The sequence below is a fragment of the Aedes aegypti genome, chromosome 2 (genome assembly GCF_002204515.2).
Source record: "Aedes aegypti strain LVP_AGWG chromosome 2, AaegL5.0 Primary Assembly, whole genome shotgun sequence".
NCBI lineage: Eukaryota > Metazoa > Arthropoda > Insecta > Diptera > Culicidae > Aedes > Aedes aegypti.
In genome coordinates, this window is record NC_035108.1 from 22198125 (window position 1) to 22225667 (window position 27543).

Sequence of the window (27543 nt, forward strand, 5' to 3'; positions counted from 1 at the left end):
AACATAGGCTATTCTTTCGATTTGTACTGGTTTCATCACTATTGGCAATAATTTAGGTTATATTTTAATTGGGAATTTTACCTTTAAATCGTCGGAAGTTCTATTGATATACCGATTATTTGCATTACACTATCTTTAAATGTTTATAAGAGATTTTTCCTTCTTTTGAACAAAGGTTGTTCTCATATATCAATATGTTTTATAGTTATTGGAATTAAGACTTATAATACTTTCATAGAGAGTCCTGTTAAAAATTAAACCGAATGACTCGGTGAACACTCACGTTACAGAAGCTCACTATTACTGCTAGCAGAGAAGTGAATAATTGCTTACATTTAGGATGTTCTTCTTTCAGAATCGACTGGTCCTTGATCTAACACCAAAGAGCTGTATTTCAATAATGATTAATCATTTTTTAAGAATAAGCTGTTCTTTGAAATTCAGCTTTAGAATTCATCACAACTGTTATTCACTATTGTTTTCAATTTTGGCCAAAAGACATCCTGCCAAACGGTATTCTGCCAAATGACCCTTTCGGCCAAATGACCCGAAACCAAATAAAACAACTGCTCTTAAGGTAAACGAGTGGATAAAAAAGGTTTTACCTTCGCTCTCTCTTTGGGGTTCTCGTTTGCGGCTGTTATTTATCACGCTTGGACAGGACGTGACAACTCAACTAAGGCTGTCCCTTTGTTTTAAAGTCGATAACCTTGACGATACAAAAGCCAGTGCTACCAGTGTTCTTAAAAACAAATCTTGTGAACAAATTCGAATATCAAGGCTCATAATTTGGTTGTTTCTTGCACGCTTCATTTATTCAGTGCAAAAGAGGATATTAGTTTTTTTTTAAATCCGTGTAATATTCAAAACTGCAGATATTTTTAGAGAAAATTGACACCATTCCCATCATCTCAATTAAATATATTTTTTATTCTAGCACTGTAGCAGCACGTGCAAAAATCTTGACATCGAATATAAATGGATTTTAAACAAAAAGACAACATGGAAAATTTCCAAACTTATGATGAAAAATCAAATTTATGAACTAGCAACACGGCTAGCAACAATGTGCCCTGTTGCAATCCAACTTACTGAAAGTAGGCTTTTGCCAAAACAGCCAAGGTTTCAACTGGCCAATTGTGATACAATTCGGATCTTTCTGTATCCCATCGATCCCATTCCATCATGCTGGTTATTCCATCATCAGTACATTGATGGTGATAGAATACAGATATCACTGGTGGATTATGTTGAGCCTTAAATTAAGCAAGTAAAACGATAATTTATCAGCACGATATATTTGAAAATGCTGCAGATGGATTAAAACTATATGTTAGTCACTGAAGAACAGTAACAGCTTCGATAATTACCACGTGACCACTCATGCTGCAGTGATTATGATCTAGAGCACGATGTAGCATCACTGTTGGTGGTTGTCAAATCAAATTTTTAGTATTGCAATTTTAGAGATAACTACGGTTGAAAAGAAAGTTACCGCAGCAGTCACATTACTGATTTTCACAAAGCACAAGACACCTTGGAAACCGCGCTGATGACTGTTGCTTTCAGATGTTTTTCAAATCTCAAATAAGCACTTTTGAGTTCCCGGTAATTTTTTTGAAATTTTAGTTTCTTTCCATACTGCCATAGAATGCACACTTGGTGTTCCATTTACTCAATGCCTACTTTTGTCGAATGTTATAAATATGCAGTTATGGGTAGATCAGCTATCAGCTGATATGATTGATATGGTTTAACTCTGGTTACAACTTGCGAAACATTGCCGAAAATATATGCTTTGATCGTGTATAAAAAATAAATATCTAAGATCTGATCTTGGTACTAAAATCGATCATTCTGTATGGAGAAACCATAAAACTTGCAAACATATCGTCCCACACTGTAGATATTCCGCACTCACCTGAAACCGTGTTTTTTTTTGTTCGTTTCAATTTTCAGGTTCATTGAAAACGTCGTTCCTGGCCGGAAGCACTTTCAACGTTTCGTGGCACCTCGCATATCCGCATCGGGTGAGTTAGTTTTCAGCATTGAGATCGAGATTTATAGGAACGCGAGCAACGATTGCAATGTGCGGTATTGTCTAAATGTCTAGGCACTTTAGATGGTGTTATGGCGAAGATCATGAAGACACTAGCTACAACTTTTCGAAGATTATGGGAAAGCATTGTTGTGGTTGGACTTTGAAGTGTTACGTGTAGCTTGACATTGAGAAGATTGTCGGTAAGCGTGGGTGGCAGTTGAGCATTATTATTTTATGGAGCATCATTCAATCGAATTAATCTTTTGAAAGACGGAGAGGTAGAGTAAGCTGAATGCCATTGAAGTGCTCAGGAATTCAATTAAGATATAGTTCACCTTCCATTAATTGAAATACTGCGATTTCAGATTAATGTTCGGCAATTGCAGTGTAATGTGTTTCTCGGCGATTATGATGCATCGAATCCAATGTTGACGATTGTGAAATAGATAAAAAATTGTTGAAATTGCTTTGAAGAACACCAGATCTTACTAGAAGTCTTTCAGACTTGGAGTTCTGATATTTTACCTGAAGTGTACGATTTGGCAGATTACTTTGGATTATTCTAACAATGTATGTAGAAAAATCAAAGTTTTGTTTTTATTTTACAGTCTAACCCTCATGCCAACCACTGTCGAATCTTTTTTATATGTCTAGAAGAGCAAGACCAGTAGAATGGCCTTCAGATTTGTTGGAACGTATCAAATTTGCAAAACTTAAAAGTTGATGAGTGATCGAATGTCCATGGCGGAATCCGAGCTGTTCATTGGCAAAAATTGAATTTTAGTTGATATGGACCATCACTCTGTTCAATGACCTTTGCAAAAAGTTTACTGATGAAGGAAAGCAAACTGAGGACGATAGCCAGAAGCTTCTGCAGGTTTTTTGTCTGGTTTTAAAATTGGTACAACCTTGGCATTTTTCCATTTGACAGGAAAATATGTCAACTGAAATCATTTGTTTATTATATATCAACTAAGAATGGTAAGCTATTTTATGGAGGTTTCTTGATGAGGATGTAAAAAGTTCCATCATCGCCAGGGGCTTTCATATTTTTGAATTTTTTAATAATATTTCTCACTTCTTCCAAATTAGTCTCCCAGGAATGTTCTAAAACGTTCTCTTGATTGAGAATGCTTTCGGAATCCTGAGTAACTTGATTTTCAATTGGACTAGTGAGTTCTAAATTAAAATTGTGCGCCGTTTCTATCTGCATAGCAAGTTTTGAGCTTTAGTTAGTAATAATATGTTTTCCTCTTTCAATGCAGGATTGGCTTCTGAGGTTTTTTTTTCGAAATTTTAGATAATTTGCAAGAGAGCTTAGAGCAAGGGTCCAATAAAGAAATTTTATTTGAAAATTTTGTTTCTGGATTGAGTAAAACGTTTTTTAATTTCTTTTTCTTTTTTTCTTTTACTTGCCATACAATTTTCGTAGCAGGATCGTGAGTGCGTTGAAATTGCCTTCTCCTCACGTTTTTAAAACGGAGTTTAAAATCGTCGTCTTTAATCATGGATTCGAATTTTACTTAACATTTTTGATATTGCAATGCCCCTGGATTTTGTTAAAGTTTCAAGAGCATCGTCAATATCAAAAGCAAGATGACTATCGATATATGTTTCATATGGAATGTATATGGAGCTGATAGGATTGAGAATCGCTTCAGAATCAAAATCAGCATGAGTGACCAGTTGGCTACAAAGGTGACTCGAGTCGGTTAAGACCATATCAATCGTAGAAGGGTTTCTAGAAGAGGAAAATAAGTAGGGCTATCAGGGTATTGCAGAATTGAGAAACATCCTGAAGAGCACTCATCAAATAGAATTCTGCAGTTGGAATTCCTTGCTAATTATTCCATGAGCTATGTTTGCATTAATGCCATCAATGACATTTTTTATAACTTATTTTTTATAACTTATAACCCCTGCCCAGTTCATTGAAAAGGCAAATAGGCAGCTATGAAAGTATATTTACCAAGCTGTGTTTCAACAGAAATATCCGCAGTTTCAAAAACTTTGGTTTAAAATGACAAAATGGGACAGTTGGGCAGGCAGCATCAGTCAAGAAAATTTAAGACAAATTACTTAAACAAAAAAGTGGCACCATTTTTCCAATTCCTGCTCTGATTTATGGCTGTTACGGTTAATTGATTGAACAATACCTCACAGCAGTCGGATTCCTTCAACAGCTAACAACAAACATCAACCACCGAAGAAAAAACGTCACATTCATCATTCGGTTTGATGAGTTTCGTCTAACGGATTGTTTCGGATGACGAACAAAACGAAAACCACAAAACTTATTCTTCACCACGCCGCGCCGTCATCATCGCTTTTTTGCCTCCTGTTTATTAGCTCAGCGCCGGTGACATCACCCAACTCAATCACACTTTGCGCCAGCTCCGCTTTAAGGGTATGCGATATGTATTGCTGTTGTTTTTGCAAACTAGGTCTGGGTTCACGTAATTTCAAGGGAAACTTGTCCTTTTTCACGGTTTTTCCAGCATGGTTTTATGATCAATCAAATGTTTATTGCTCCTTTAAGGATTTGCATATCCATTGCAGAAATCTGTGGAATTTAAGAAGCAATATGTTGAGATATTTCTAATCCTTCAGATTTGTTTGGTGTTCTTGAAAGTATTCATAGATAAACCTGAAGCAAGCATTAGATGAAGTGCTGAAACTATTCCTAAAACATCTTTGAAAAAAATCTGTTTGAATGTTTGGAGTAATCGTGAGAAAAATCATTCTCTTTTACCCACGAAAATCTTGGAGAAATCAATGCCATGTATTAGGTGTAGTTCCCGTCTGACATCAAATTATGTATGAGAACCTTCTAGTTAATTTCTTGAATTATCTTTCAAAAGTTTTCTAGACGAGGTTGGTTGTCTAATGGCCATCGCTTCTGCTTCATAAACAGAAGGACGTGAGTTCAATCACAGGCCCGTCCCTTTCCTCGTACTTTGTAGTTGTATCCTTCAATTGCTTCTATCTACCACTCTTAATATATCACAGTTCATAGCATTTGCTAGAACCCGAGACGACAGAAATAAACCGTTTACCTACGCTTCCATTTTTTCATCATAGTCTGCTGCCCAAACCAGCAAGACTCTCTACCATATAAATTACCCCACCCCTTACCCTTTGCGAATGAACTGGCGTAGACGCAGTGGTATAAACGGTCAAGATTATGACTCATGATATCATGATTTCAGAGTGTTTTCAGCTTATGTAAATACACCATGATTTGGACTCATGATATTATGAGTCAAATGACCGTCACGAAACAAACGCGTTATGCTTTTGTTACGGATTGCTCGGAATCATGAATCACATGCCTGAAATCATGAGCCGCGCATCCGTTTATGATCGACATCATAAAAAAAAATAAACTAAAAGCTAGCGAGCGAGATTCGAACCAAGAACCTTCTGATTGAGAGTCCCGTATCATACCACACTATCACCTTATCATGCTGAAAATGAGGAGATCGAAACGAATGAAATGATGCAATGCATCCGATTAATCTTCTCATATCTGGATCAAGGAAAAACTATTTCAAGACGTCCTTGACCAGCCTAACCGTTCTCTCTGCTTGTCCATTACTCTCCAGGTGATACGGTGGACTTTCCATCACCAAAATTCCCTGATTTTCCAAAAACTTTACAAATTTGTCGGAGTTGAAAGGTGGTCCTCCATCTGTGACCACAACGTCTGGCAAACCATACCTGGCGAAAATTCCCAAAAGAACCTTTAAAACCTTGTTGCATTCCGTTCCATAGCCCATGTACTCTAATGTACTTTTGCTAATACCTGAGTGGTTCATATGAAGCATTTTAAGAATTTTGTTCTTCATACTCTCAGGAATAACCACGCGATCCTGGAACAAAACGCATCCTTCAACTTCCTCAAGCTCCTGGTAATGAAAGTACACATCCACGAAACGCCTTTCCAATCTCTGAGGCCAACCTTGCTGCAGGTATTTCAAAATTGACTGCAAAAATTCGTCATTTAAGGTTTCTCTGGCAACTTCTTTATGATTTATTGGAAATTCGTCGGAAAAGTAAAGGTTTTTGATGTACTCCCGTGCTAACTCTTTCAGAACTTCATCAGATAAAGGAAAACGACTACAAAAATCGGCATTACCCATCCTTAAAGAAGGTCGATACACAATATCAAAGTTATAAATAGAAAAAAAAAATGGAATTCTCACCCTTTTTTGCCAAAAATACCGATTAAAGGCTTGTGATCGGTGTAAATGGTAAAATGCATCCCGTAAAGAAATTCATGAAATTTCTTTACTGTGCTAACTACTGCTAGATCCTCAAGACGCAAAATGGGGTAGTATTTCTGTGCGCTGTTCAAAGAAAATGAGGTGTTTCTTCGTCTTCAACCAAATGAGCAATTACATCTCCCAAACCATAGCTGCAAGCATCTGTTACTACGACAATGGGCTTATACGAGTCAAAATACTCCAAAAGGTTTGGGTTTAAAAGAAATCCTTTACAATCGTTGAATGCTTTCTCACATTTGTCTGTCCAACAATATGTCACGTTTTTCTTTAAAAGATTGTAAAGGTAACTGATGCGAGTGGACAAATTAGGAATGAACTTAGAATAGTAAGTTACAAGTCTCAAAAATGCCTTCAATTCTGAAACATTCCGTGGAGCTTTCGCTTCACGAATAGTTTTAACTTTATCGGGACAGGGAAGTAAATCCTTGTATGTTAAAACATGTCCCAAGTAAGGCAACTGCGACACAAAAAATTAGCATTTTTTCCAATTCACTTTTTTGTTGGCCTTGGCAAGTCTCTCCAAAAACAAAAAAAGTTTGATCTTGCAGTTGCTGAAATCCTTACCCGCAATCAGTATATCGTCCAAATGAGCTGAAACATTCTCCAAAGTACAAAGGACTTGGTCCATGACCTTTAGAAATATTGCTGCACTTGATGAGGCTCCTTGAGAGAGTCTATTGTAGGAGACCCTTTATGGTGTTTATAACCATAAACCTCTTCGAACGAGACGTTAAAAGCAGCTGAGTATAAGCACCCTCTAAGTCCAAAGAACAAAAAATTGTTGAACCTGAAAGTGTAGCAAACAGATCCTGCGCTACGGGCAAAGGATACGTGTTTGGAAGCAAAACTTTATTGATGGAGACTTTACAGTCTATCACCAATCGAATACTTTGATCCTTCTTCACAATAGCAATTACCGGCGAAGCCCATTCGCCGGCTTCAACGGGCGTTATTACTCCTTGCTGTTCTAAATCTGCCAAATAGTCAACTACTTGCTGTCTCAAACGTAATGGAACTTCGTAGGCCTTCCTTAAAATGGGTATGTCTTCCTTCAAGATTAAATCTCCCTTATAACCAACTATTGGACTAGAAAAATCTTTGGTAAGAATTGTCGGAAACTTACTTTTTACTTCTTCAAGAACTTTCTGCTTGTCTGCTACGTCAATGTTTCCAACAGTCAAAATAGGATTCGTATAAGTGTTTCACCATCCTGTGTAGAATTCATCAAATCATGAGCGGACAACAAGCGGGATAAAATCATTTTTACAGCGCAAAACAACCACTTAGCAGGGATCGTTGATCTTATTGACGGAAGAAATCATGAGGCAAGGCATTCCATCAGAATAATCTGAATCTGAATCCAAATCATTCTTCAACTTCTTGAAAAGTGTTGAATTTTTAGAGCTAGATGATGGCTTTGGAGAATCTACAAATTTAACGCTAACTTGATTTTTGCGAGGGCTTTTCCCATGTTAACGGTTACAAAATTTTCGAGGTGTTAAAATGGATGGAGCGGGTCAAATACTGAAGGTATTTGTATCTATCATCTTAGGAAATGCTGTGGATGAACTTCGAAGTTTCGCGATACTGTTGCTAAAAGATTAATGCAGAAAAAAAATCCCCCATTTGCAGACATTTCAAACTAACTTTTTTGGAGGGACTATTTCAAATTATTGAATGCGAAAATATTAGCAGTTTGTTTTTCAAAATCATTGCTAAAAAAGGCTTATGATAATATTCGTGATGAAAGATTTCACTCAATTTAAATCTTAGAGGAAATCATCGCAATATTTAAAAAAAATGTTGAAGAATTCCTAATAGTTTTTCAGAAATAACATATAAGCATTCTGCACTTCTATAATTTACTTGTTTCTTTAGAATCTCTTAAGCATTGCTTTTTGGAGTATGCCAAGATTTTTGTGCAAAGTTCCTCAAGGAAGTGTCATGTGAAAGAAGGAGATACAACAAATTATTGAAGCAGGTAGAAACAACAGATGGACAACGGAACAGCAAAAGATAAGTGATTATTTATATTTTTATCTCTAAAGGTGAATGATTACAAGATAATTCAAACCTATCTAATTAATTTACAAAAAAATCCCAATGAGTTCCAATAGAATCTTTTTAAGAAATTATCCTTGAAATGAAACAGAATGCCTTCTTTGATTCCCCAGAATTTTGCCAGAAAGCCTCTGCAAATTCTGCCAATAATTGATAAAGCTATAAACCCCTTCCCAGTTATTTTGCCAAATGTTTCTCCACAGACTGCTTTACCGCTATGCTTCTTTCAGAAGCATAAGTATCTAGGGGCTTCGTAACAAATTTCCTCTGAATTTCTAAGGCAAGAAATATTTAAAAAACACTTTTCGTAAATTATTCTTGTATAATCCGGGGCTTAGATACAAAATTTCCAGGAAAAAAAAACTATAGGAGAATTTTTGACGCAATTTGTGACGAATTTTGGAAATATCCTGGAGGACTGAACTTCGCGAAAGAATTTGTAATATTTTTTGGAAAACCATTCGCAGGAATTCAATAAAGCGTTCTAGAAGTGCTTTTGCGAAATTACTTAGTATAATATTTAGTAGAAACAATTTGTAAAATGGTTAAGCTTTTTTTTTATTTAAATCTGGGACCATGTTCCGGAAAGTAGGCATAGAAGGAAGGTTGTCCTTCTGGAGGAAATCACGTTGAAAGTATGAACAAATCTTATTATTTGATTTATTTCCCAGAGATTCTGGGAATAACAATTCTGAATTTGATAATACCGAAATTCTTCAAGGAATAATGATGGGTGGCTTCAAAAATTTTGCTACCAATCTGTTGTAAATTATGATCAATAATGTTGAACTTTTTCACACCAGTTTAAATTTCTGGCAATCAGGTTCGAAATCCTTGAAATCTGTTACAAATTAAGCTTTATTAGCACCAACAAACATGGAAAATCATAATGCAGTGAATAAGATTGATACATTTTTGAAATTTTGGCACCCCTCAGCTTAAACAATATTAATTATGGCTATAGAATTCTCCTAAAATTTGAAATGATTAAGAAGAAATTTGGCTGTGTACAAGCTATTTGAAGATTGGATAGGAATCACTAAGGAGAAGGCCAACATTTCTTGTTCAGCCCTCTGAAGACCACATTTGAGAAGAGTTTACTCACTTTTTCATAAAATATTCTGGCGAGCACATAGAGTTCCGAACGCAGAAAGTTGGCCTTTTCCATAGTTATTTCCATATAAATGCGTGTGCACTGACAAATTTCGTCCAAATCACTTTATATTTTCGGAGAATGATTCTTGTCAAAATTAACTTCGTTCAAGCATAGGGGAGCAAATAGTTCAAAATTTGCATCACTTTAACTGCTTTATGATAAGTTTTTTTTAAACAGCGTAGTTTGTATTTATTAGATCAAACATATTTTAAGAATCAAATTTTCAGGATATTGATGATTTTTGTATCACGGTATTTTTGAAATGGACATATCGAAAAATTGCGCTTATCGTACAGAACTACAAGCTGTTGCTAGCGGTAGTTAATCGAGCTAAAGTTGGACGATTAATCTTTCGGTTGTCGCGCGATTCACCGAAATCAGCACCGCCACGCTTGAGGTGTGTACGACAGATTTTTCCACTATTGTTGTACAAAATAAAATAACGTAAATAACTACCGATGAGCGTGTTGTTAATAATGAGAGTCATGTCCTGCTGGATCAATGATATGAGATCTGCTGAAATGTGTAATTCGAAAGAGAGTGGAAATTCCCATCCGTCATTCATTTGGATCGAATTGCAATTCTTACTTGGTGTCCGTTGACGTTTGAGCGGTGCCAAATTCACTGGTTTCCATGGGCACGGAATCGCTAAAACGTCAAAAAGTGAACCCGTGCATAGGCCTTTTCATGTGACAGATCCGTCTATGCATTTGTTTACATCGGTGGAGGACCGGTGCTAACGCGGGCCTGTCATTTTCATAGAAGATCTGTCAAAGTGCTTCCCGATCAGCTGATTTGAGACGTCATGTGAATAGGCCTATAGGTCCATTGACATGTACAGGCAGCCTATGTTATGCTTACCTGAGACGAGACTCGCGAAGACGGTCTTCTTTTTCTGTGATTGCTGAGTTTTTTTTTCTTATTTCACTTTGTGTTTATACCAATTATGCGCAAGCCGTTCAAACCCTCACATGAACTGCCCATACTCGCATAACAGTCCCATATGGATTTTAACCATTTTTTAGTTAACTTCATGAATGGTGTTTATTTTTAGTGTACTTTATGAAATCATGCTTAAAATTGCATTTTTGTATGGACAAAATGCGAAAAAAATACCAAATTATGTGCGTCCCATATTGAAAGTACCCGCATAATAGTCCCATTAAAGAATTACAAAGAAGTTGAAGCAAACCTGGCCCTGTTATAAGTGTTGTAATCTTGCATCGTATTTTTTTTATTCAAAGGAGAAATAATACAAATTTCAATTTCTCAAATCATGTTTATTCATGTGAAGTATCTATTCTTACGTGATATTAAAGTTTTCCCAGAATGATTTCTGCTGCGAAGTTCTAGAACCGCAACTCGAAATGTGTGCTTCTAAACCAAAAATAGTCAAAATAGCATCCCTTTAAGTCAATGCTGCTGCTCTCTTAACTTGTAGGCTTAACTTGTTATGGCATGAAATTGGGTTGATTTTTTTGGCCAGCCAGAGTTTCCACAGTCACCCTAAGTAGGTACATGCGACTTCTAAAACCAAGAAGTAAGGTGGTTCATGGCATACAGCAGGACAATCCACATATATCTAAGGAATCTTCAATAGCTTTGCCGTCTTCATGCTGACCGAAAATTGCTTTGTTGCATTGCTTGAAGCAAACATCCCCGTGGTGGATTCAATTAACTTTCTAGATTGGCCGACCGGAACATGTTCTGCAGTTAAATAAAATCCAGGAGAGTCTTCAACATGATCACTGTTGCCACCGAATAGTACAATAACTTTGAAGGACATTTTTAATCCACATTTACTAGTACTAACAGTTGCAGTTACAAACATTCCTTGGGATTTAGCGTGAGATCTACTGTAAACTTGAAAACGATTATGTCAAGTTGCGTAAAAACATAGTAAGCCAGTCTCCCATAATGGGACTGGTATGCGGGTATATTTGTGTTTGGCAAGTAAAATACTCGGATAACGAGTCCCATTGGATTGAGTCTTAGATTAAGATATGTAAAACAACCACTTTAACTATATTGTAGTTCTTGAAGGTTTTATAATACTACAATGATAATGTGTTGAATGATCCCACTACAATTTACTACTGTCAGCAACGGTGAAACGAAAACGTTTTGTATTATGTTTAGAAGCGTTTTTCTCGACATGATGATTTTCCTAATGGGACTGTATTGCGAGTATGGGCAGTGAAGCTCGCAGCAAAAAATGATTGAGTTTGCATCACATCGAATTATAAATAGCCGTTTGAGTGAAATTTCATGCCAGCAAACGTAGCAGACATTAGAAATAATTAATCTTCTGCTTAGATTTATCAGCAACTTTGGAAAAAACTGCTCCGCCGATTGAGGTTTTTAATAACAGTTTACTTTGAACACAATACTTTTCACCTTTTCAGCCATAAAAACGGTGGGCTGCATTTGACGTTTCGTGAGAGGGGAATCTGGGCTGCATATGACGTTGATATTTTTCCTCTTCGCGAGTCTCTCTCAGATGCTTACTATACTTCAATGAATGTGGAAAGGCAAGCTTGTAGGGGTTTTCAATCGATGAACATTTCGAAAAATTCCGTATATTATCAAAAAAACTGATTTTTTACAGTATGGCGAAACGAAACGAAACTTAAAATTATAAATTTTGCCTCATTCGGTTCCGTGCTATCCTGCGTATTTTCGTTTCGATCGGAGTTTGACTGGATCATTCGCAATATCGCATACCCTCGCCACCGCTTAGTGTTGTGCTACCGCAAGTACCGCAATCAACGTCATGAGCGCCACCATCGAATTGGCACCCACGATGGCCGCCGCAGCTTTTTCTGGCTTTGGTGTGGTAGTTGTCGTTTGATTCGGAACATCAACGGGCATTACGTCGGTTGAATTCCGGGAGTTACAACCGCTGAAACGACAAATCTCGCACCGATCTGCTCCAGCACATTCCGTATCCCGCGGTAAGGTCGAGCATTTCCGCACCGTTTGGCCACTTTTCTGCACTATGGTGTAGCAGTGGTTGTCCTGGCTGTAGCTAGGGCAGACTGGAGCTGTTCCGGATTGAACGTTTTTGCAGCTGGCAGTCTGACTGGAGTCGCACTGGTGGCAACGGATTAGGTCCGGTGGATACTGCCTGGAGTTGCACTTCTCCGTCCGGGTCGAGCAGAGCATACAGTTATTGCCCGAAAGACACTTGGTTTTGGAGGCCCTGTCCAGGTCGTTGAGGCATCCTCGTTCGACGATATTTCCGTTGGTGAGACGTGAGTAGCATTGGCTGTTCTCTGGATCGTTACAAGGCGTGGCCTCGAAGCTGCTGGGGTTGGTCATACAGTTGGACTCGTAGGCAGAATTACATTGCACGCAGCTGCCAGGTCTTAGAAGCGCCGAGGGGTCATTCGACTTGGATTTGGAACTGTATCTGCACTGTTGGGGATTCGAGCTACAAGAAGTTTGCTCTGCAGACGTAAGGGTACTGTTACATCCCAACCGGATAGGGATACCTGACGTGTCCAGCAGCATGACGCATCGATCCGATGTGGAATATTGCAGGCAGTATTCAAGACTGATCGAACCATGAGAAATACACGGCGGTTGGAGACACGAGTAGCACTCCAAACGGCTCTCCGGATAGTTTCCGATGTTGCAGCGATTTGTTCTGCAGGTTGTACACGTTGTGCCTGAACACTGCTCGACACCTCCAGGCGAGAGCTGCTCTAGACATCCACGTTGCAGTACTTGTACACCTTGGGCGTCGTTCGTCAGTAAACTTGCACAGGCTTGGCAGCGTGCCATGCTGGTGATGGCAGCTGGATTTGTCGCACAGGCTGGATTGTCACGGGAGTTGCAGACCCTGATGAGAAAAAAGGCAATGTAAATTAGGAAACCATTCCCAACGTAAGAAATAAAAAGCATTTAGAGCTCAGAGAGAAATCTGAACAGGATTCAGAGAGAGTCTCTCAGAATTCTGTTCAGGATCCAGAGAGAGTCTCTCAGAATTCTGTTCAGGATTCTCTTTGAATCCTGTTTAGAATTCTTTCTGAATCGTGTTCAAGATTCTCTCTAATTCCTGTTCAGAATTATCTCTGAATCCTGTTCAGGATTTTCTCTGAGTCTTGTTCAAGATTCTCTCTGAATCCTGTTCAGGATTCAGTATTCTGAGAGAGGTCTCAACAAGATTCTGAGAGAATCCTGAGCAGGATTCTGAGAGAGTCCTAAGCAGGATTCTGAGAGAATCTTGAACAGGGTTTAGAGAGAATTCTTAACAAGATTCAGAGAGAATCCTGAACAGGAATCAGAGAGAATCCTGAACAGAATTCAGAAGAAGTCCTGAACAGGATTCAGAATGAATCATGAACAGGATTTTGAGAGAATCCTGTTCAGAATTCTCTCTGAATCGTGTTCAGGATTCTCTCTAATTCCTTCTCAGAATTATCTCTGAATCCTGTTTGGGATTCTCTTTAAATTCTGGTCATGATTCTTTCTGAATCCAGTTCAGGATTTTCTCTGAATTCTTCTTAATATTCTCTCTGAATCCTGAGCAGGATTCTGAGAGAATTCTGAGCAGAATCCTGAACAGGATTCAGAGAGAATCCTGAACAGGATTCAGAGAGAATCCTGAACAGGATTCAGAGAGAATCCTGAACAGGATTCAGAGAGAATCCTGAACAGGATTCAGAGAGAATCCTGAACAGGATTCAGAGAGAATCCTGAACAGGATTCAGAGAGAATCCTGAACAGGATTTAGAGAGAATCCTGAACAGGAATCAGAGAGTATCCTGAACAGGAATCAGAGAGTATCCTGAATAGGATTCAGAGAGATTCCTGAACAGGATTCAGAGAGATTCCTGAACAGGATTCAGAGAGAATCCTGAACAGGATTCAGAGAGAATCCTGAACAGGATTTTGAGAGAATCCTAAACAGGATTCAGAGAGAATCCTGAACAGGATTCAGAGAGAATCTGGAGAAGGATTCAGAGGGAATCCAGAACAGGATTCAGAAAGAATCATGAACAGGATTCAGAAAGAATCATGAACAGGATTCAGAGAGAATTCTGAGCAGGATTCAGGGAAAGTCCAGAACAGAATTCTAGGAGAATCATGAGCAGGATTCAGGGAGAATCATAAACAGAATTTAGAGAGAATCCTGAGCAAGATTCAGAGAGAATTCTAAGCAGGATTTAGAGAGAATCCTGAGCAGAATTCAGAGAGAATCCTGAACAAGATTCAGAGAGATTCCTGAGCATGATTCTAGGAGAATCTTGAGTAGGATTCAGAGAGAATCTTGAACAGGATTCAGAGAGAATCCTGAACAGGATTCAGAGAGAATCCTGAACAGGATTCAGAGAGAATCCTGAACAGGATTCAGAGAGAATCCTGAACAGGATTCAGAGAGAATCCTGAACAGGATTCAGAGAGAATCCTGAACAGGATTCAGAGAGAATCCTGAACAGGATTCAGAGAGAATCCTGAACAGGATTCAGAGAGAATCCTGAACAGGATTCAGAGAGAATCCTGAACAGGATTCAGAGAGAATCCTGAACAGGATTCAGAGAGAATCCTGAACAGGATTCAGAGAGAATCCTGAACAGGATTCAGAGAGAATCCTGAACAGGATTCAGAGAGAATCCTGAACAGGATTCAGAGAGAATCCTGAACAGGATTCAGAGAGAATCCTGAACAGGATTCAGAGAGAATCCTGAACAGGATTCAGAGAGAATCCTGAACAGGATTCAGAGAGAATCCTGAACAGGATTCAGAGAGAATCCTGAACAGGATTCAGAGAGAATCCTGAACAGGATTCAGAGAGAATCCTGAACAGGATTCAGAGAGAATCCTGAACAGGATTCAGAGAGAATCCTGAACAGGATTCAGAGAGAATCCTGAACAGGATTCAGAGAGAATCCTGAACAGGATTCAGAGAGAATCCTGAACAGGATTCAGAGAGAATCCTGAACAGGATTCAGAGAGAATCTTGAACAGGATTCAGAGAGAATCCTGAACAGGATTCAGAGAGAATCCTGGACAGGATTCAGAGAGAATCCTGAACAGGATTCAGAGAGAATCCTGAACAGGATTCAGAGAGAATCCTGAACAAGATTCAGAGAGAATCCTGAACAGAATTCAGAGAGAATCCTGAACAGGATTCAGAGAGAATCCTGAACAGGATTCAGAGAGAATCCTGAACAGGAATCAGAGAGTATCCTGAATAGGATTCAGAGAGATTCCTGAACAGGATTCAGAGAGAATCCTGAACAGGATCCAGAGAGAGCCCTGAACAGGATTCTGAGAGAATTCTGAACAGGATTTTGAAAGATCCCTGAAAAGGATTCTGAGATAATCATGAACAGGATTCTGAGAGAATCTTGAGCAGGATTTAGAGAGAATCCTGAGCAGGATTCAGAGAGAATCCTAAACAGGGTTCAGAGGAAATTAGGAGCAGGATTTAGAGAGAATCCTGAACAGGATTCAGAGAGAATGCTGAACAGGATTAAGAGTGAATCCCTTTAAAGGGTTCAGAGAGAACCCTGAACAGGATTCTGATATAATCTTGAACAGGATTTTGAAAGAATCCTGAAGAGGATACTAAGAGAATAATGAACAGGATCTTGAGAGAATCTTGAGCAGGATTCAGAGAGAACCCTGAGCAGGATTCAGAGAGAATCTTGAGCAGGATTCATACAGATTTCTGAGCAGGATTCAGAGAGAATCCTGAACAGGATTCAGAGAGAATCTTGAACAGGATTCAGAGAGAATCCTGAACAGGATTCAGAGAGAATCCTGGACAGGATTCAGAGAGAATCCTGAACAGGATTCAGAGAGAATCCTGAACAGGATTCAGAGAGAATCCTGAACAAGATTCAGAGAGAATCCTGAACAGAATTCAGAGAGAATCCTGAACAGGATTCAGAGAGAATCCTGAACAGGATTCAGAGAGAATCCTGAACAGGAATCAGAGAGTATCCTGAATAGGATTCAGAGAGATTCCTGAACAGGATTCAGAGAGAATCCTGAACAGGATCCAGAGAGAGCCCTGAACAGGATTCTGAGAGAATTCTGAACAGGATTTTGAAAGATCCCTGAAAAGGATTCTGAGATAATCATGAACAGGATTCTGAGAGAATCTTGAGCAGGATTTAGAGAGAATCCTGAGCAGGATTCAGAGAGAATCCTAAACAGGGTTCAGAGGAAATTAGGAGCAGGATTTAGAGAGAATCCTGAACAGGATTCAGAGAGAATGCTGAACAGGATTAAGAGTGAATCCCTTTAAAGGGTTCAGAGAGAACCCTGAACAGGATTCTGATATAATCTTGAACAGGATTTTGAAAGAATCCTGAAGAGGATACTAAGAGAATAATGAACAGGATCTTGAGAGAATCTTGAGCAGGATTCAGAGAGAACCCTGAGCAGGATTCAGAGAGAATCTTGAGCAGGATTCATACAGATTTCTGAGCAGGATTCAGAGAGAATCCTGAGCAGGAGTATTTTTAACAACAATATTGTAATACTCACATGCATTCTACATAGTTAAAGTTCACTTCGTTCTGGTTGCAGTTATCTGACGCACAAAAATCACACTTGTTGCTGTTGGCCTTGCAGAAGGACGCCTCCTCCGCAGTCATCGATGACTGGCATTTTTTAATGTTGGCCCCTACAATCATAAAAAAAATCGAATAAATGCTTGCTCACAGCGCGTGACTCTTCCGCGTTTCATGAGTCACAACTTCATCTTCAGCGTAAACCAAAGGTCATCCACCTACCTCCACTGGTGCTGTTGGCGATTTGTACACAGACATCCCATGGGTCCGGGCAGTACTGATTGGCCGAAGAGTCCACCACACATTTCCTTCTGTCGGTTGGGAAGAGTGCCATATTACACCCGGGTCCCGAACAGGTCGCACAGTTCTCTTCCGGATCGCATTGGTCCACATCCGTGGCCGAACCGAGACATCCCCGCTCCGTTACCATTCCTATCTGAGAGATTTCGATTATAATTGGAACTGGTTTCCGGTTCGATCTGTGTCGACTTTTCGTACTTACAATTCGAGTGTAACATTGGGCCTCTTCCGTGACTTCAGTGGTTGGCGCAGGACATTGAACCAAACTCGGCATCTGACCGGACGGGTTGATACAGTTTACATCTAGCGTAGAGGAACAGTACAGACATTTGTGGTCTTCACGTCCACCCACGTTGCATAGGTCATCTTGGCAGAGATTGCAGTTAACGTTGTCGGCATTATCGCAAGTGGCCTTTTCCTGGGTGCTGAATTGTGACCGGCAGCCCCGTTGAGTTGGGTTGTCTGTTGGTTGGGTGCGAGAAGTACAGATTCGAAATCGTGATTTCAAGCGAAGAAGTCGAATGCATAAAAGGTCAAAAGAACAAACGGCCGAAAATGGTTTGTTGGTCGGGAAATTTCCCCTTATTTAAGGAAGAGTTTTGGCCTAAGCACCATTTCAATTTTCCCCCAATGTTACAGAAATACCAAAATTCACCATTTCTGCAAATATGTTGCGAAATAAGCCGAAAATTGAAAATGGCGCTTAGGTCACTCCGTCCGATTTCGGCAGTTTTGTCCCTTGTTTTTAATCTTCGACCTTTTGGCTCTGATTCGATGCTGCCTTCGAACAAATACTTACAACCGTCAAAGATGGTAAAGCACCGATCGTCGGTTTCGTGACAGGTTTCGATCCTCAGTGACGAATGCAAACAATCGGTGCCTTGGCACGTGTAGCATTGGCGGCCAGGGTCGGCGACGTTGATCTCGTTACGATTGCATTCGTTCTGGCCGCAGAACGAACAGGCGGATGGATTTGATTGGCAGAATTGTCGGTCCGAATCGGTCATGGAATGTTCGCACGTTTTGAGATACGTTCCTGAAAGGGGGAGGTTTTGGTGGATGAAACGATTAAGACGGTTTAGAGGTACTTTGATTAGTATTGGTTGTTACCATCAGTCTTTTTGGCGGTCACGCAGCTGTCATCTGGAAGGTCACAGTAACTGGTGGTGGCGGAGGTTTTGCATTCCATTGAGCTACATTTGACGCACTTCTGGCGTTTTTCGGGATATTCCGCGTTGTTGCATGCTTCTCCGGCGCATGTGGAGCATTGGATGCCATCGCAGGTGTCCAAGTCGGATTGGGATTGAATGCAGCCTCGCTCGGTAACGGATCCAATCTATATGTAGGGAATTTAGATGAGAATGGTAAACAGCTCCAGATTATCGTCAAATCTAGACTGAAGTGTAAAAAAAATGGAGCAACCAAAGCTTCTTGCTTCCACTCCTGGTATATTTTAACGAATTCTTAGTACACTCAATGCTTTTTCGCACGGATTATTTTACACGCCGTGCAAAAAAAGGTTCCATACATTTTTTTTCGCCAAAACTTTATTTTTGCATGAAACTTCGAGAAATGGTGTTACTGTTTTGCACTGTTTTTGAAAATTTAAACTGATTTTTTTTTTTGCACGGTACGCATCCTCCGTGCAAAAACAGAATCGGGTGTAGTTACACAGTTCGAATGAAACGTGTAAATTTCTGAGACATATAATGCACATAATTGGAGCGTGGAATATCATAGATATTTACATGATATGTCATGTAAACTTAAATTATATGTCATGTTATCCAGCAGAATCCTATGTGATTACATGACATGCAGCATATTTTTACATGATTCCAGACTTAAATTTACATGACGTCATGTTTACATCGCATAAATGAAGTTTACATGACGTGTAATCTTCATTATTTTTAACTGTGTATATAAATCAACACTGCTACTTTATAAGGGCTTATCTGACATGATGGATTTCTCTTCATCGATCCTTTCTTACCCTAATAACTACGCCAAATTCAATAAATTCGTAGAATTTCTTGTTCATAAAGCTAGACGTAGTGATTCTTTAACTTAGTCACAAAAACACGTCACAAAAAGTGAGCAAGTTTTTAGCAATAATGCAATGAGTGCAACGATGAAGAGAAATTGATGAATGCAGGTAAGCCGTTATGAAAAATTATAGGTGGGACATTTCGACTTCTTTGAAATGCTACCTGTTCCTCTATGGACATTTCACATAAAGCAGTTTTTATGCGAAATGTCGCCCTTATACGACAAGTTTTTATGCGAAATGGGTCACCCACGAAAAATTAATGTCGAAATCGGCAAATGTGTTTTTAATGGAGTCCTATAGCCCTGTCTCAGTTTTAGTGCCAAACGCTTAAGTTTAGGCCAAAAAAAAACATGTTGACTCAATGTTTTAATGTTTTTCGATTGTTGAAGACCAAAAAACATTTATTTTATGTTTTTTTAATTTTGTTATACCCCTTGGCTTAAATTCAAAATTTGGGTGTATTTTGTTTTTCGTGTCCCTTTCGAAATGTCAGATAGGAACATCCCCAGTGTTAAAACTAAAACCCCTGTGGCATTTTTGTCGACTAAGTGAACGTCAAACATGATCAAAAGTATTATTAATATATTATTATAGGAATATAGGAATCCCTGTAGAAATATCCTTGCAAAAATTCCTGGAATAATCCTTACAGGAATCCCAAGAGGAACTCTTGGCGAAATTCCTGAACGAGTTGCTGGAGCTTTTTTCAGTTCTTAACATTCTTGCATTCTTGAATACACTAAACATTGGTTGCTACGTCATCACATCACATAAAAAGGCACACCTAATTTTGAGCCAAAGATTAAGATATAGATGTGGCGCAAGCGACTTGAAGGTGAATGTTCAAGTTAAGAAATATGACCTTCAGTAAAGTGTTCATAACTTTGTTATTTTCTAACCAACTTTACACATCTTAGCATCATTCTCTTCAAAATTAAAAGTATGAAAAGTTTGCACAACACCAAATTTGTCAAAAAAACAAAACTAGTATTAGTTAAATGCAGTTTTCTCTAAATGTTTCCTCTTTTTTACTAAAAAGTTTAACTTCGTTTGACCATAACTTCATAAATACTAATTTGATTCCAAATCTTTTTATATGCTTTTGAAGCTAATTCAGTTGTTTTCAAACTGTGTATAAAACAAATTTAATTAAAAAAATAGTGTCGACTTAGTTATTTAACAAATACTATCCAAAACATGATTTTTTATTGAAAAAAAAATCAAATTTATTAGAGTTGTCGTTTTTTTTGCCGGAAATTACCTTTTTACTATTTATCTGAAGCTTATAAAGAGCATCTAGTTACAATTACGAGTTGAATAGTGTACACCTTTTTTTTATTTCAAAAATGTTTTTGTAATAACATTTTTGGAAAATTGCTGCTTAGAGCTTTCTTAAAGTTAATCAAATGAGAAAAAAAACAGTTTAAGCTCAAATATTACCGTTTTACTTACAAATTTCTTAACATATGGTATACATTTTTCAACGGAAAATCATGATTTTAAGCAGTTTTCATTAAATAACTAACTCAAACTATTTTTCAAATCGATTTGTTGTACCCACAATCTTTAACTACTGAATTATCTTTAAAAGCATGTTAAACGATTTGGAATCGATAAAGTACTCATAAAATTATGGGCAAACAAAGATGTTTTTTTTTAAAGAGGAACCATTTGTAGAAAACTACTTTTAACTATGACTAGTTTTGATATCAGACCAATTTGGTATTCTGCTTTCGCGCATTTTAAAGGAAGATTCTCCCTGGATTCCTGAAAAACCTAACAAGTGAAAAAAATATCAAGATTTTTTCAGGTATGTCTCAAAGAACTTTAAGAATTTTTATCAAGAAACGTTCTCAGAATTTCAGGATTTTTTTTTTAAATTCTTCTACAGATGATCTTAATGTTTAGGGATTACTCCAGCAATTCATCGAAAAAAAAATTAGGTTTTATTCCTAAAATAATTCATTAAGAGCCCAGATAGCCGTAGCGGTAAACGCGCAGCTATTCAGCATGACCATGCTGAGGGTCGTGGGTTCGAATCCCGCTGGTCGAGGGAATCTTCGTAAAGGAAATTTTTTCGATCCCCAGGGCATAGTGTATCTTCGTACCTGCTACACGATATACACATGCAAAAATGGTCAATCGACAAAGAAAGCTCTCAGTTAATAACTATGGAAGTGCTCATAAGAACACTAATCTGAGAAGCAGGCTTTGTCCCAGTTGGGACGTAACGCCAGAAAGAAGAAATTCATTAAGAAATTAGTTAAGCAATTTTGTCAAGAATTACTCCCGGAACTCCTCTAAGATTCTCCAGAATAACCTTTTAGGGATCGTCCATTATTTGCGTAAGGGTTTATGGGGGGTAAGCGGGGGATTGTTTGAGATTTCTTACGCGTCTCACAAAATATTTTTAATTTTCATACAAAATATCTTACCATTGTCTTACGAAATTGTCTTACGTATTAAATGGACAACCCCTTATCATTTTTCAATTTCTTTCCAGGATTCCAAGCCAAAAAAATTTCCGAAGAATACCTCTGAAGGTTCTTAATAAAATGCATTCAGAGATTGCTCGAATATTTGAAAATTCTTGCAAAGATTTATCATATTTTTTTCTCAGTTTTCACGATATTTTAATTGTATTCTGTATGATTTGACTCAAAAAATCTTCAGGGAAAGTTGTTCGTGAAGTACTCTTGGATTCCTTCTAGTAAAAAGTAACTCCTGGAAAACCCAAAAAAGAACGTCTGGAAAATAATAAAGACGCATCCAAAAAGTTTAATAATATTTGAGGAATCCTTACAGACCTTCTAAGAACCTTACAGAAACGTTTAAAGCCGTTTCTTGACGAATCTTAGACACAATTTGTAAAATTATTCTAAAAAAAATCCTTATTTTTTTTTCCTAATTCCTGATGGAATTAAAAAAAATCTAGTACTGATTGACGAATTCGCGATTTGTTCTCAAATGAACACCGTGAAAATTATGTTTAGCTTTATTATAGTGATTTTATTAATATCTTAGACATTCTAGATAAATCATTACTAAGAGCTAATGTTTTAAGAAAAAAAAAATGCATTGGAGGAAATTTTTCAAATCCTAGAAGGATTCCTCTAGATTAAAAAATAGCGTATGTTTTTCAAAAAGTATAGTAAAAAATTTTGAAAGAATAAAATAAAAATCTTTAAAAGATGTCTGTAGAAATTCTTATTAAAATTAATAGACATATTCCCTGACATACATAATAGACATACTACCTTGTATTCATTAAGAATTCTAGGTATTTCATGACAGGATTCACAGTAGTTTTAATATGAGTAATTTAAAAAAAAACATCATGGGAAATCACTGATACCATACAAGAGAAAAATTTAGATACATTTTGATATTTCCTTTTCAATTATGTATTGGAGTGTTTCATGAAAATTCCTTGGCCTTATTTCAGAAACTTTCACAAGAAAAAAATCTTCAATAGTCTAAGCAAAGGTTTTTGCTTTTTTTGAATGGTTCGAAAGTTTTTTTTAAGCGAATAAAGATAATTTCCTCACTTTTGATTATAACTTTTAAGCTTTATTTTTATAGAAATCTTTTTCAGCAATGATGAAGATCCTCGAGGAATATTCCAAAGGAGGTTTTTAGTATAGACCTTAGGAAGTTTCTCACGGAGTAGTGTTTGATCCTTCGACCTTGACACTTGCTCCTGCGCGGATCGCTAGTAGTGTTTGATCTATTGATCGCGTCGCTTGCTCTTGCGTGGGCGAGTGACGAACACTTGTTCGGCGTTTAATGCGATTATCGAATTATTTCGCGAATCCGGTTAGGCGTGATTATATCATGGATCGCATCACCATACATTGGTGACTCCCAGATCTTTACCTTATCCCACTAACCCAATATCCTCTCCATGACAACCGTGGAGATGCAGAGGTGATCTCGGTCTCTAGTAACAACGGTAGTCACACTAACATTCCTTCCCTTCCCCGATGACCGTAAGGACGCGGCCGGCGCCGTTATTGACTTTTAAATTTGAGCTCTCGATTTGTGCACATTGAAGAATGGTAAGTTAATCCCAAGCCCCATTCATTAATTCCCTGTGCAACTTCGATTGTTCTGGTCAATCACGGAGTAGCAACTACGAATTGTACGGTCATCTATGCTTATGCTTATGCTTATGCTTTAGACCTTAGGAAGTTTCTCACGATTCAATTATTTAAGTAAAATGCTGAAGAAAATCTTTGATAAGGAAAGCAATGTACCGTTTTTTGTTGGCTTTTGATTCGATGTGTGTTAAAATCAGCAATGAAGTAAAAGAGTTCTTTTAATTTCATTGTTTGAGTAATACCAATATTAACTATAGAATTCTCCGCAAAAAAATCTCACAAAACTATCTATAGATTCCTTTGGTCATTTTTCTGAAATCTACGATTAGATTTTTTTTTTCAAGGATACTTGTATGTGCTTTGTGTGAAGAATTTTTCTATAAATTTCAATAAGGATTAATTTACAAATTCTTTCAAAATATTTTTTCAACATTTCCCCAGCATTTTAAGAATTTGCAGTAGAGTTTCTGCGATAATTACGCATGGATTGGTTTAATCTGGTTCCTTCTGAAGTATCTAAAATATTAAAAGAATTTTCTGGGAATTCCGTCAAAGTATTCTTGAATGAGTTTGAAAGAATTCCGTAAAATTGATTCAGAAATATTCCTGCAAATATCCTTCGAGTGTTTTAAGAAATTATGGAGGAGTTCTAGGAGGAATCAATGAAACATAAAATCCAAAGAAATCCCATGAAAAGTAGCTTAAGACATTCCTCAAAGAATCAGCCCTTAAATGAATTCTACGAAGTACTAGGAAAACTTCTCCCTAAATCCCTGTGAGGAATAAACTTTTAAAACCCTTGTAGAAATTTTTATTGAATATCTGAAAGAAAATAATGAAAGTAGGGATTACAAGGAATCTTTTAAAAGGGTTCCTGCAATTTACAACTATTTTTTATCTAGGAAATGTAAAATTATCTTCCACATGTCTTCACAAGTTTTGAAATGTCTTCCAAATATCTTCCGTCTTCCAAAAGTATTCTACACAACTCAAACGTCTTTTAAGAGGAAAATAACCATCATCGTTTCACAAATTTTCAAACCCAGTTTTTTTGCTCAAAATTTAAGCAATGTTCAATAAAATCTATCATTGTATTACACTTGCTATCTGGATGGCGATGATAGATTTTTATGAGGATTTCTTGAAATTTAAACGAAAAAACTGATTTTTCATTTTTGATGATTGCTGATGATTGAATGATGGATTCTTGAGCCTTAATGGAAGACATGTCTTCCAACCTGGCATCCCTGGCTGCGACCAACAATCGTGGGACCAAAGACGTGCTTGTTTGAACTGTGTAATACATGGACGAACAGTTCGTATTTACAGAACCTAGAACAGTTCGCTCGTAGTGTAATCCAGGCTTAACACGGTAAACACGAACAGTAATTCTCAGTCTTGTGCATTTAAGGCGAAGATGCATCGAAGCCAAACTTCAAATTTACAAGTGCACGGATCTGGAGAACCAAACATCCATTTAAGCTGAAAACTTAATCGATTGGTCACTAGCTGGTGGTGACCAATCGATACAGTTTTCCGCTCAAACGGGTGTTTGGTTGTCCAGATTCGTGCACTTGTAAATTTGAAGTTTGGCTTCGATGCATCTTCACCTTAAGCCTCCGCCAAATCAATGCGATTTTGTACGGCGACAACGACAAACAATCGTTGCGATTTTATTGATGTTTCGATGCAGTTTAATGAGCGTGTCTAAGTCACAGCGCCGCGGTTTCGCAGCAATTTTAGTCGCGTCAGTTTAGATGGTTTCATATAATAGTGCTGAAAGCGACTCAACAACGCGTCGATTTATTGTCGGTGTCGCTGAAAAAATTGCGTTGATTTGGGGGAGCCTTTACGCTGCGTTTCGGATAATCCGGATCTGAGAAATAAAAATAGTCACAGAATTACTAAAGTTTATGCATTAGTGACTATTTTCTATCTGCCTCTTTTTCATTCTGTTGTGAATTTTCACACTAACTGTCATTTCGACTGGGTTGAAGCTTAGCGATGCTTCAACCCAGGCGAATTTACAAATAGGAATAAAATTCCCTGCAGGATGAAAGAGAGGCAGATAGAAAATAGTCATAAATTACTAAAATTTAGTCATTCTTTGACTACCCGTGTTTCTGAGTGTATCTTCGCTTGAAGCAGTTGTATGTAATTTCTAAATTGTTCGTGTCATTTTGGTTTTGATAATATCCACGTAACTTTTGTTGATAAATATTTAAGTGAATTTCAATTTGATTAACTAATTTCCAATAGAAAAGAGATACAGCCAATTCTCTGTTGAAGGAGCCATCGAGTTAGGGAGGTATCGAGTAACAGAACACAAAACCAGTGCAACTGCGATCGAAGGGACCATCGAGCTAGCCATGAAAACCAACTTTTACTATGGTTCTCTAACTCGATATCGAGATACGGAATATCGAGTAAGGGAGAGTTAACTATATATAAATAAAAAAAAAGCAAGTCAACGAATAACAAAAATGGCTACCATTACAAGGAATGGAAGTCCATCACCGTGTCATAGTTCCTGGAGTGGTTTGAACAAAGTGGAGTGTTTTCCCTTAAACTTGTTAACCTTGAACTATTAAGTACGCCATCCATCGTAAGTATTATCAATTTATAAGCTTCCTGAAAACATTACTATTGCAGCTGGCCTCAAAATTTATTAATCTTCATATTGATGATCGTTCACACTCCAACATTATATTTGAAAATAGGCTGGTAGCTGTTTGCTTCCTAGATTTTGACTATCAGCTATTCTGGGCCCAATTTCTGCGCTTCTCTGGTGAAAATAATAAAACGTTCTTTCAAAATGTCGAGCTACGATAGAAACGTACAACTTGCACACACAAATTTTAATTGTTTTTAAATTTTCATAGATTTTTCACAAGATAATCGAATTTCATGTTTCACGTTGGATCACTCAGAAAAAAAAACTGATTATAACCGTCTGATCTTGCAAAAACATCTGCCTCTCCGAAGCTGCTGATATGATTCAACATTTCAAACATTTATAGTTATTTTTCTTGACACTTTCGGTATCTCGGTATCTCCACTAGAGCTTAGCCTGCTTCTAAGCTAGAACACAGAACTTAGAGCACTCTCAAAGTTATGAACTCAGCGATTCCTGGCTACAGATGCCATTTTGCATTCGATATCATGTCGCAGGCTCGATAATACTTATGCCCAAATAAATTAAGTATATTTCCATTACATAAGGATCCTGAGCCTCACGGGGGTCAAACCCAGCCATCTGCTTTTCTAACTCACCACTCGCGAATAGCACTGCGTTTCCGCCACGTCCGTACTCGGGGCTCCACACTGTTGCCCTGGCAGCTCGCCTGGGTTGCTAATACAGTTTTCATCCAGCACCGACGAGCAAACCACACATTTGTGCTGAGTTGCGCCAAGAACGTTGCAATAATCACTGTTACATGACTCACATGACCCTGCCGTGCATGGATTATTCAATGCTGAAGTACATCCTCGTTCAGTAGGCACATCTACGATATAAATCAAATTGCTTCATTAATTTTTTCCGCCCTTTTTAATCAGTAATCTTACACCCATTGAACTTGGTATAACACGCGTCCTGGACACCATTGCAATCGAGCATTGCTCCAAAATCAACCCCATTAACGCACGTTTCTCCAGAACACGAATAGCAGCTCAGGGATTCGACCGCCTTCGGCCAAACTGCGCCCACTGCCACCACTAAAAGTACACTTTTGAGAGCCATATCGAACACATCAAAGTCACATTGATCACTCCAAATCTTTCACTGCGAGGTAGCCACTTTGTGCGAGTTCCCGTTCCGGGGCGCTTCTTTTTATAACGGCAAAGGCGTACGCTTGATGGACATATCTTTGCTCAAGTGCTTCCTAAACATTGGGGGGCTTATTGAGTAGCGAGCGCTCATCAGTTTACCTTCCCGCAAACCGATGGCAATGATAAAACATCGCTTCTCTCAAGTGGTTCTGCAAACAATCTGCCTGCATGGACTCACGTGAAAAT

The 27543-nt window shown here is 38.0% G+C and overlaps 2 protein-coding genes across 3 annotated transcripts in view; one reads left to right on the forward strand and one right to left on the reverse strand.

Annotated features, from left to right (window-relative positions):
- LOC5571274 overlaps positions 1-27543 on the forward strand; it is a 138123-nt gene that overhangs the window by 80482 nt on the left and 30098 nt on the right. For both annotated transcript variants that reach the window (XM_021840211.1, XM_021840212.1), the window contains exon 3: positions 1960-2030. In XM_021840211.1, coding sequence (XP_021695903.1) covers positions 1960-2030 — 71 coding nt within the window. The remainder of the gene's footprint in view (positions 1-1959; positions 2031-27543) is intronic.
- On the reverse strand, positions 12082-27356 carry LOC5571275 (neurogenic locus notch homolog protein 1). The gene is made up of 8 exons (XM_021840213.1): positions 27094-27356; positions 26800-27032; positions 18484-18709; positions 18173-18409; positions 17576-17835; positions 17296-17509; positions 17048-17186; positions 12082-13388 (listed from the first exon to the last, which is right to left on the reverse strand). The coding sequence occupies exons 1-8, from the start codon at positions 27266-27268 to the stop codon at positions 12281-12283; spliced, it is 2592 nt and encodes an 863-aa protein (XP_021695905.1). The 5' UTR covers positions 27269-27356; the 3' UTR covers positions 12082-12280.

Coding starts and splice junctions, on each gene's coding strand:
- LOC5571275 (XM_021840213.1), bottom strand. CDS start 27,268: ATGGCTCTCAAAAGTGTACTTTTAGTGGTGGCAGTGGGCGCAGTTTGG. Junction 17,187..17,295: donor CGCCAACAGCACCAGTGGAG/GTAGGTGGATGA, acceptor TTATGATTGTAG/GGGCCAACATTAAAAAATGC. Junction 13,389..17,047: donor TTTAACTATGTAGAATGCAT/GTGAGTATTACA, acceptor TTTTCTCATCAG/GGTCTGCAACTCCCGTGACA.